At 70.5% G+C, this 9734-nt stretch overlaps 1 protein-coding gene across 1 annotated transcript in view; it reads left to right on the top strand.

Moving 5' to 3' along the window:
* Positions 1-4004: 4004 nt before the first annotated feature.
* NOS3 (nitric oxide synthase 3) overlaps positions 4005-9734 on the top strand; it is a gene marked incomplete at both ends in the record, with an annotated part of 7787 nt that continues 2057 nt past the window's right edge. The window contains 10 exon segments of the mRNA XM_084260730.1: positions 4005-4117; positions 5371-5473; positions 5842-5990; positions 6551-6713; positions 6793-6884; positions 7272-7413; positions 7511-7650; positions 7832-8006; positions 8760-8861; positions 9033-9227. Coding sequence (XP_084116856.1) covers positions 4005-4117; positions 5371-5473; positions 5842-5990; positions 6551-6713; positions 6793-6884; positions 7272-7413; positions 7511-7650; positions 7832-8006; positions 8760-8861; positions 9033-9227 — 1374 coding nt within the window.

Raw genomic sequence — 9734 nt, 5'->3', positions numbered from 1 at the left:
AGTCTCATTCCAGCCTTAATCCCAACTCAATCTTAATCCCAGTCCCAGTCCCTATACTAATCCCAGTCCCAATTGCAGTCCCAGTTCCACTCTCATTCCCAGTCCTAATCCCAGTCGGGGTTCAACCCCAGTCCAGTCCCACTCCTAGTCCAGTCCACTCCAAATCCCCTTCCCAGCCCCAGTCTCAGTCCAATCCTAGTCCCAATTATGATACTGGTCCTGGTGCTGGTCCCGAACCCAGCTGTGATGCTCATGCTGGTACTAGTTCCAGTCCAGTTCAAATTCAGCCCCCATCCCAGTTCCATTCCCTGTCCTCATCCGAGTCCAGTCACCATCCCAGTCCCAGTCTCAGCCCAGTTCTGGTCCCTGTCATGCTGCTGGTCCTAAACCCAGCTCCAGCCCAAGTCCCAGTCCCAGTCCTGGTCCCAGTCCCAATCCCAGTCTGGGTCCCAGTCTCAGTCCCAACCCCAGTCCTACTCCCAATCTTAGTCCAGCCCAGATCCCAGTCCCAGTCCAAACCAGTCCAGTTCTGGTCCAGTAAAAGCCTCAGCGTAGTCCCAGTCCCAGTCATGATGCTGTTTCCACTCCTGGTCCCAGTCCCAGTCCAGTCCAAATCCTGGTTCCAGACCCAGCCTCAGCCCAATTCCTGTCCCAGTCATGGTGCTTATCACAGTACTGGTCCCAGTTCAGTCCCAGTCTGAGTCCAGTCCTGGCCCAAATCACAATGCTGGTCATGGAGCTGGTCCTGGTTCTGGTCCCAGTTCTGTTCCAGCATCAGCCTTAGCCCAGCCCAGGTCCCAGTCCCAGTCCCAGTTCCAATCACAATGCTGGTTCTGCTTCTGCTCCCAGTCCCAGTCTCAGTCCAGTCCAAACCCTGGTCCTGGCCCCAGTCCCAATCCCAGCATCAGCCCAGTCCCTGGCCCAATCATGATGCTCATCCTGGTACTGGTCCCAATCCCAGTCCAGATACCAGGCCCAGAACAAGTCCCAGTCTCAGTCCAGTCCTGGTGCCGATCACAATGCTGGTCCTGGTACTAGTCCCAGTCCAGTCCCAGTCTCAGTTCAGTCCCAATCCAGCACCAGCTCCAGTCCTAGTGCCAGTCCCAGTCTAATTGGGGTCCCAATAACAGTGCTGGTCCTGGTGCTGGTCCCAGTCCCAGACCCAGTCCAGTTGCCATCCCAGTCCCAGTCCTAGTACCAGTCTCAGTCCCAGGCCAGGTTCCAGTTCTCTTACCAGTCCCAGTCCTGTCCAGTCCTAGTCCCATCTAGTCCCAGTCCCTGTCATGATACCGGTCCGGGTGCTGGTCACAGTCCCAGTCCCAACCCCAGTCCCGCTCCCAGTCCCAGACTCAGCCCAGATCAGGTCCTGGTTCCAGTCCTGTCCCAGTCCAAGTCCCAGTCCATTCCCAGTCCAGGGCCAGTGCCAGTCGTAGTCCAATCCCAGTCCCAGTCATGATGCTGGTGCTGGTGCTGGTCCCAGTCCCACCCCAGTCCCAGTCCAGTCCCAGTCCATTCCCAGTCCCGTCCCAGTCCAGTCCTAGTCCCAGTCCAATCCCAGTCCCGTCCCAGTCCCGCTCCAGTCCGGTCCTATTCCCAGTCCAGTCCCATCCCAGTCCCAGTCCCGTCCCAGTCCGGCCGCCCCGCCGGGCTCTGTCCCAGGTGCTGAATCCGGCGCCGGACCCGCTGGGAGACCGCCGGGACCCCCCGGGCAGCCTGGGCCGGGCTGAGCTCAGCCGGGCCGGGCCGAACCGGGCCGGGTTGGGCCGAGCCGAGCCGGGCTGAGCCGGGCCGGGCTAAACTGAGCCGAGCCCGGCCAAGCCGTGACGAGCTGAGCCAGGCTGAGCTGAACCGAGCCAACCCGAGCCGGGCTGAGCCGGGCTGGGCCAAGCCGGGACGGGCTGAGCCGAGCTAAACTGAGCCGAGCCAAGACGAGACGGGCCGGGCAGGGCTGAGCCAGGAAAAGCTAAACTGGGCTTAGCCAGAAAGGGCTGAGCCGGGCCGGGATGAGCCAAGCCCAGCCGAGCCGCGGCCGGGCGGCTGCCCCGCGGGGACACGCGTGGAAGGGGCAGGGCACGGGCGGGCGGTGGGGACAGGCGGGCCCGGCTCATCTGGGCTCGACCTGGTTCGTCCCGGCCCGGCTCAGCTCGGCCCAGCTGGTCTGGTTCGGCCCGGCTCGGCACGATGGGGCTGGGCCTACAGCATGTGGGGCTGGGGGTCCCGGCCGTGGGGCTGGGGGTCCCGGCCGTGGGGCAGGAGCCGCCCCCTCCAGCCGGGGCCCGAGTCTCCGCCCCCCAGGAGGGGCAGCCAATGGGACGGGCGCTCTGCAGTGACGGACAGGGGCCGGTCCCGCCCCGGTGGGGGGCAGCGGGGGGGCTGGGAGCGGGAGGGGTGCGGGACCCCCGCCTCAGGAGGGGTGACCGGGACCCCCCGCGGGCTGTAGTCGCTGCCCGTAGCCAGCCCGGCCCCCTGGTGTCCCCCCCGGTCCTTGTGCCCCCCCCGGCCCCAGTCCCGTCCCCGGCCCCTATCCCCCGAACGGTGCCTGTGACCCCCGGCCCCCTGTGCCCCCCCCCGGCCCCCTGTGCCCCCCCCACGACCCCTGTCCCCCCCCCGGTCCCTGTGCCCACTCCTGGCCCCTGTCCCCCCCCGGTCCCTGTGCCTCCCCCCGGTCCCCCGCCTCCCCGCCCGGCCCCGCAGGAAGGAACCGCCGGCAGCCGGGGCCGGGCGCGGTTTCCCGTCGGCTGCGGGGGGGTCCCGGACCGCTCCCCGCTCCCCCAGCTACCGCCGCCGACCCCCCAGCCGGGGTCTCGGAGACACCTTCCCCCCGGAGCATACCCCCCCCAAAGGGTGTGGGGGGGGTGTCCCTGTCACCACCTGCACCCCCCCCAACATCCGGGGTGCCCACCTCCGCCCCCCCGGGACCCCCGCCCACTCGGAGGGGCACCCGCAGCCCTGCCGATAGCTCGGGTGAACCCCCCATCCCGCCCCATTTTCCCCTCGGGCTGCCCGGCCTGGGGGTCCCGGGGAGTGTCCGGGCACCTCAATGGCAGGAACTGGGAGGGGAGGGTGTGAAAGGGGGGGGTCGCCCAGGATGTCCGCGGGTGGGGGCCAGGAGGGGCCCCGGGGGGCATTGGGACCCCCGCGGGGCACCTTGTGCAAACACAGGACCCCCCCAGGGACCCTCACACCGGGGTGTGGGGGGGCAAACCCCAAACCACATCCTGGCTTCCTCATGCTGGGGGGGGCGGCCCCTCTGTGGGGCAGCAGCTGGGGGAGGCAGGGGGGTCCTGTGCTTGTGCCGGGGGTCCCATGGTCGTGCCGGGGTTCCTGTGGCCACACCGGGGCCCTGAGCCGTGCTGGGGGTCCCATGGCTGTGCCGAGGGTCCCATGGTCATGCGGGGTCCTGTGGTCGTGCTGGGGGTCCTGTGGTTGTGCTGAGGGTCCCATGGACGTGCTGGGGGTCCCGTGGACGTGCTGAGGGTCCCGTGGTTGTGCTGAGGTTTCTGTGGGTGTGTCTGGGGTCCCGTGGTCATGCTGGGTGTCCGGTGGTCGTGCTGGGGGTCCTGTGGTCATACTGAGGGTCCCGTGGCCATACCGGGGCCCTGTGCCGTGCCGAGGGTCCCATGGTTGTGCCGGGGGGTCCCGTGGTCGTACCGAGGGTCTCATGGCCATGCTGGGCGTCCTGTGGCCATGCCAGGCATCCCATGGCCGTGCCGGGGGTCCCATGGTCGTGCTGGGGGTCCCATGGCCGTGCCGGGGGTCCCATGGCCGTGCCGGGGGTCCCGTGCATTCTTCCCCCTCCCACCCCCGCGTGCTGCCGGGTTGGGGGATCACGGCCGAAGCCCCTCGCCCGCCCCCGCTGGGGTCCCCCGGAGCGGCCCAGGCGCTGTTCCGGTGGGCGCCCATTGTTTGCGGGGCGGGGGCCGAGGGAGGTCCCCATTTCCCCGCTGCCGCCGCGGCGGGAGGAAGCGGCCGCTCCCGGCGCCGGCGGCCCCAGTGTGGGCGCGATGGGCAACCTGCCGGCCGTGCTGCCGGGCGCCGGCCGCTCCTGCGGCCTCGGGCTCTGCTCCCGGCAGCTCAGCGCCGCGCCCGAGGACAGCGCGGGCACCGAGCGCCGCAGGTGGGGGCGCGGGGCGGGCGGGGGACGGGGAGGGGCGGGGGGGACGGGGCGCCGGCACCCACCGTGCCACGGCACCCCGGGGATGTCGGCCCATGGGCATCGGTGGGGACCCCTGGGTGTCAATGGGGACCCCTGGGTGTCAGTGGAGACCCCTGGGTATCAATGGGGACCCCTGGGCGTCAATGGAGACCCCTGGGTATCAATGGGGACCCCTGGGCGTTGATGGGGACCCCTGGGTGTCAGTGGGACCCCTGGGCAGCGATGGGGAACCCAGGCCTGGCCCCTCCTCCCACTGTGGCCATGGCTCATGGGGGTGTCACCGTGCAGCCCACCGGAGATGGGCAAGGTGCAGGGGTCACTGGGTGGGACACGGGGGCTGCCACCCCCCCTGCCCACCTGCCTGCGGTACCCCAGGGCACCACCCCGGGGCCTCCTGCCCCATGGCAACCCCGGCACCCCACTGCGGTGCCTCGACCCCCCTGCAGCCCCTGGGACCCTCCGGGATGGGTGGGATGGGGGTGGTTGGGGAGGGGGGGTGTGTGGGCTCAAGTGGGGATGGGGGTAGAGCTGTGCTGGGAAGAGTGGGGACACCCCAGCCCAGGGGGTCAGGGCCGGGATGGGACGGTGATGGGACCAGGATGGTGATGGTGACGGGATGGGGCTGGTGATGGTGACCGGATGGTGACGGTGACGGGATGGGGCTGGTGATGGTGACCGGATGGTGACGGTGAGGGGCGGCACAGGAGGTGGCTTCACCCGCCCGGTGGCCGCCAGCCCGCGGTGACTCATGGCCATTGTTCACTCGCGTGAGGCCCCGAGTGCCCCACGCCCCCCCACACCCCCCAGTGCCCCAGCACCCCAGCACCCACACCCCCAGCATCCCCCAACAGCCTGCACCACCAAGACTCCGTACCCCCCCAGCACACCCAGCACCCCCAGTACCCCGCACCCCCCAGCACCCCCAGTACCCCACACCCCCAGCCCAGTGGGGCCCAGGGCCACCCTGGCAGCTCCAGGTTCTGGGGAGGGGGGGCAGGAGGTCCCTGGTCACCCCCCCCACTGCCCAGCACAGCACCCCAGCACCTCCCACAACCCAGCACCCGTGATCCCAGTACTCCCAGCACTTCACCCACCCCTGCCAGCCCTGCTAAGAGGTGACACCATGGGGGTCCCAGTGCTGGGGAAAGTGTGGGATCAGAGGGGGGGAGCTGGGGTCCCCCATGCGGGGGGCTGAGGGCTGTGACCCCCACCAGCTCGGCACCCACCCAGCCAGTGGAGCCCCCCCGCTTTGCCCGGCTGAAGAACTGGGAGACAGGCAGCATCGGCTACGACACGCTGTGCGCCCAGGCCGGGCAGGTGGGGCAGGGGGCTGGGGAGGGGGGGTGGTAAGGGGGGTGTGGGGATGGGGGGGGGGGAGCAGGGGGCTGGGAAGGGGGGCTGGGGAGCAGGAGGCTGTGTGCCGCGGCCGGGCAGGTGGGGCAGGGGGCTGGGGAGCAGGGGGGTGGGGAAGGGGGCTGGGGGCTGGGAATGGGGGCTGGGGGGCAGAGGGCTGTGCGCCCAGGTCGGGCGGGTGGGGGGTGCAGGGATGGGGGTGAAGGGATGGGGCGGAGCAGGGAATGCGGGGGTTCAGGATGGGTTTCAGGGATGGGGGTGCAGGTTGGGGGTCCTGGGGGGCTGCCGGGCTGTCGGGCAGGACCCCCGGTGACACCCCCCCCCCCCGCCAGGAGCTGCCCTGCTCGAGCCAGCGCTGCCTGGGGTCGCTGGTGCTGCCGCGGCCGCTGCCGCCCCCCCCGCCCGAGGGCACCCGCCCGGCCGAGGAGCTGCTGGGCCTGGCCCGGGACTTCATCACCCAGTACTACCGGTCCCTGCGGCGGTGAGCGGGGCGACCCCTGCCCCTGCGACCCTCCGAACCCCTCTGAACTCCCTGAACCCCTGCACTGCCCTGCACCTGCCCCAAATCCCTCTGCAACCCCCAGACCCCTGCACCCCTGAACCCCCTGAAGTCCCCCGAACCCCTGCACTGCCCTGCAGCCCTCCTGAAGCCCTGCACCCCCTGAACCCTTACATCCCCCTGCACCCCCAGCACCCCTCATGCCCATTCCTGCCCCACAGCACTCCCCACCCTCATCCCTGTCCTGGGGCACCCACCACTCCATCTGTGCCTCGAGCACCCCACACCCCATCCCCAGACACCCCACATCCCTTTCCTCCCACCTGGCACCCCCAGCCCTGCCTGGGGAACCCCCCCCGGGAGGCACCCCACCTTCCCCCTCCCCCAGAGCACCCCACATCCCCCTCTCCCCATAGCATCCCACTCCCCATCCCTACCCCTGCACACCCCATCTCCCTGTCCGTTCCTCATGGCACCCCCATCCCTGCCCTGGGCACCCCGCACCCCACACTGGGGGCTCTGAGGCTTGGGGGTCCCCGCAGGGAGAACTCCCCGGCCCACGTCCAGCGGCTGCGGGAGGTGGCGGCCGCCATCGAGGCCTCGGGCACGTACCAGCTGCTGGAGGCTGAGCTGGTGTTCGGGGCCAAGCAGGCCTGGCGCAACGCCGCGCGCTGTGTAGGCCGCATCCAGTGGAACAAGCTGCAGGTGAGGAGCGGGACCCCCGCCCGGACCCCCCCACCCCCGCCCCGAGGGGACCCCGGCCCGCCCTGACCCCTCCCCGCAGGTGTTCGACGCCCGGGACTGCGCCAGCGTGGGGGAGATGTTCAGCTTCCTCTGCACCCACATCCAGTACGCCACCAACCGCGGCAACATTCGGTGAGAGCGCTGCCCCCATGGGACCCCCACCCGGCGGGAGACCCCCGCCCGGGGCCGGACACCCCCAGGATAGGGCCCCCTCCACCCAGGGCCAGAACCCCACCTGGGGCCGGACACCCCACCCAGGGCCTGACCCCTCCAGGATAGGGGCCCCCCCACCCGGGGGGGGACCCCCACCTGGGGCTGGACACCCCACTTGGGGCCAGATCCCCCTATCCAGGGCCAGAACCCCACCCAGGGCTGGACCACCCCCAGGGTAGAAACCCCCACCCACGGCAAGCCCTTCCACCTGGAACAGGAGCCCCACCCGCAGCCAGACCCCCGCCCGGGTGAGGTGCCCCCCCCCCGCAGCCGGGGGGTGCCGGTGACCCCCCCTTGCCCCCCCAGCTCCGCCATCACCATCTTCCCGCCGCGGGCGCCGGGCCGGGGCGATTTCCGCATCTGGAACGCGCAGCTGATCCGCTACGCCGGGTACCGCCAGCCCGACGGCTCCGTGCGCGGGGACCCGGCCAGCGCCGACATCACCGAGGTGGGGACCCCCAGAGACCCCCACCCCCGGCCCCGCACCCCCCGGCGCCCCGCACGCCCCCGGCGCCGCCCTGACGCTGCCCCCCCCCCGCCCCCAGCTCTGCATCCAGCACGGGTGGACCCCCGGCGAGGGACGCTTCGACGTGCTGCCGCTGCTGCTGCAGGGCCCCGACGAGCCCCCCGAGCTCTTCCCGCTGCCCTCCGAGCTGGTCCTCGAGGTGCCCCTCCAGCACCCCACGTGAGTGTGGCGCCGGGACACCCCCCCCCTTTCTCTGCGCCCCCCCCACCCCGGAGGGACCCCTCCCCGTGCAGCCGCGGGGCCGGGGTCCCCCAGCACTCACCCCTCAGTGTGGGATGGGGGCGCGGGGGTCCCGCGCCCCGGGAGGGCCCGGTTGAGCCCCCCTTGCCCCCCCCCGCAGGCTGGAGTGGTTCGCGGAGCTGGGGCTGCGCTGGTACGCGCTGCCCGCCGTGTCCAACATGCTGCTGGAGGTGGGGGGGCTGGAGTTCCCCGCCGCCCCCTTCAACGGCTGGTACATGGGCAGCGAGATCGGTGCCCGCAACCTCTGCGATGGGCAGCGCTACAACCTGCTGCCGGTGAGACCGGCGCCCCCCAGAGACCCCCGGCACCCCCCAGGGAGCCCCGGCACCACCCAGCAACCCCGGCAGCCCCCGGCACCCCCCGGCAGCACCCAGCACCCCCAGTGCCCCCTGGCCACCCGGCACCCCCCATTACACTCAGACACCCCCCAGCACCCTTAACACCCCAGCGCCCCCCCGGCACCACCCCGCACCCCAGCATCACCCCCCAGTACCTCCCGGCACCCCTATCACCCCCCATCGCACCCAGACATCCCCTGTCATCCTAGGATCACCCACCGGCACCTTGGCACCCCATGGCACCCCCAGCACCCCCCGGCACACCCCAGCCCCCCGGTACACTCCATCACACCCAGACACGCCCCGGCACCCCTATCACAATCCATCAACCCCCGGTGCCCGGGCACCCCAGCACCCCTGGCACCCCCATCACACCCAGACACCTCCTGTTGCCACAGCGTCACCCCCCAGCACCCCAGCACCTCGGCACCCCCATCACCCCTCCTCACCCTGTGTCTGCCATCACCCCTCTTCACCCCTGTCACCCGCATCATCCCCCCCATCACACCCAGACATCCTGTAGCACCCCAGAACCACCCCACATCACACACAGACCCCCCTGCCACCCCATCACCCCCGTGACCTTGTCACCCCATCACCCCGTGACCCCCTGTGACCCCATGACCCCCCATGACTCCCATCACCCTGTGAACCCCCCCCTTAACTTGTGACCCCCCGTGCCCCCCGCAGGAGGTGGCCCTGCGCATGGGGCTGGACACAGGGACCACCACGTCCCTCTGGAAGGACAAGGCGGCCGTGGAGGTGAACGTGGCTGTGCTGCACAGCTTCCAGGTGGGGCTGGGGGCCTGGGTGGGCTGGGGTACCCCCTGTCCTGCCCCTTGGCACCCCGTGGTCCCCCCAGGTTGCCAAGGTGACCATGGTGGGGCTGTGGGCTGGGCTGGGGGGGCTGGGGGGCTGTGGCACCCCCTGTCCCCCCGTTGGCATCCCCCGCGGTCCCCCCAGGTTGCCAAGGTGACCATCGTGGACCACCACGCGGCCACCGAGTCCTTCGTGAGGCACCTGCATGCGGAGCTGCGCACCCGTGGGGGCTGCCCGGCCGACTGGGCCTGGCTGGTGCCGCCCATCTCGGGCAGCCTCACCCCCGTCTTCCACCAGGAGATGGTCAACTACCAGCTCTGCCCTGCCTTCCGCTACCAGGTGGGGCCGGGCCCACAGCCCCCCCAGAACCCCCAGCTGAGACCCCCGACCCACGGCTGAGACCCCAGACCCACAGCTGAGCCTACAGCCTGCCCCAGAACCCCCAGCTGAGACCCCCGATCCACAGCTCAGACCCCAGACCCACAGCTGAGCCTACAGCCACTCATCTGACCCCACAGACCCATGGCTGACACTCCAGACCCACAGCTGAGCCCTCCACCACCACATCTAACCCCCACAGTCCCTCCAAACCCACATCTGACCCCACAGATCCACATCTGACCCCCACAGCCCTTCATTTCACCCCTAGCCCCACATTTGACCCTCATCAGCCCCACATCTGACCCCCAACCCCCCCACCAACCCATCTGCCCCCCAGACCTCCCATCTGACCCCTCCACCACCACATCTAACCCCCACAGCCCTCCCAACCCCTCATCTGACCCCCCATATGACCCTCAAAGCCCCCCCAACCCCACCCCTGACCCCCTCTCACCCCCCGCAGCC

The sequence above is a fragment of the Gallinula chloropus genome (genome assembly GCF_964237585.1).
Source record: "Gallinula chloropus genome assembly, chromosome: 2".
Taxonomy (NCBI): Eukaryota; Metazoa; Chordata; class Aves; order Gruiformes; family Rallidae; genus Gallinula; species Gallinula chloropus.
This window is presented reverse-complemented; position numbering and strand designations above follow the sequence as displayed.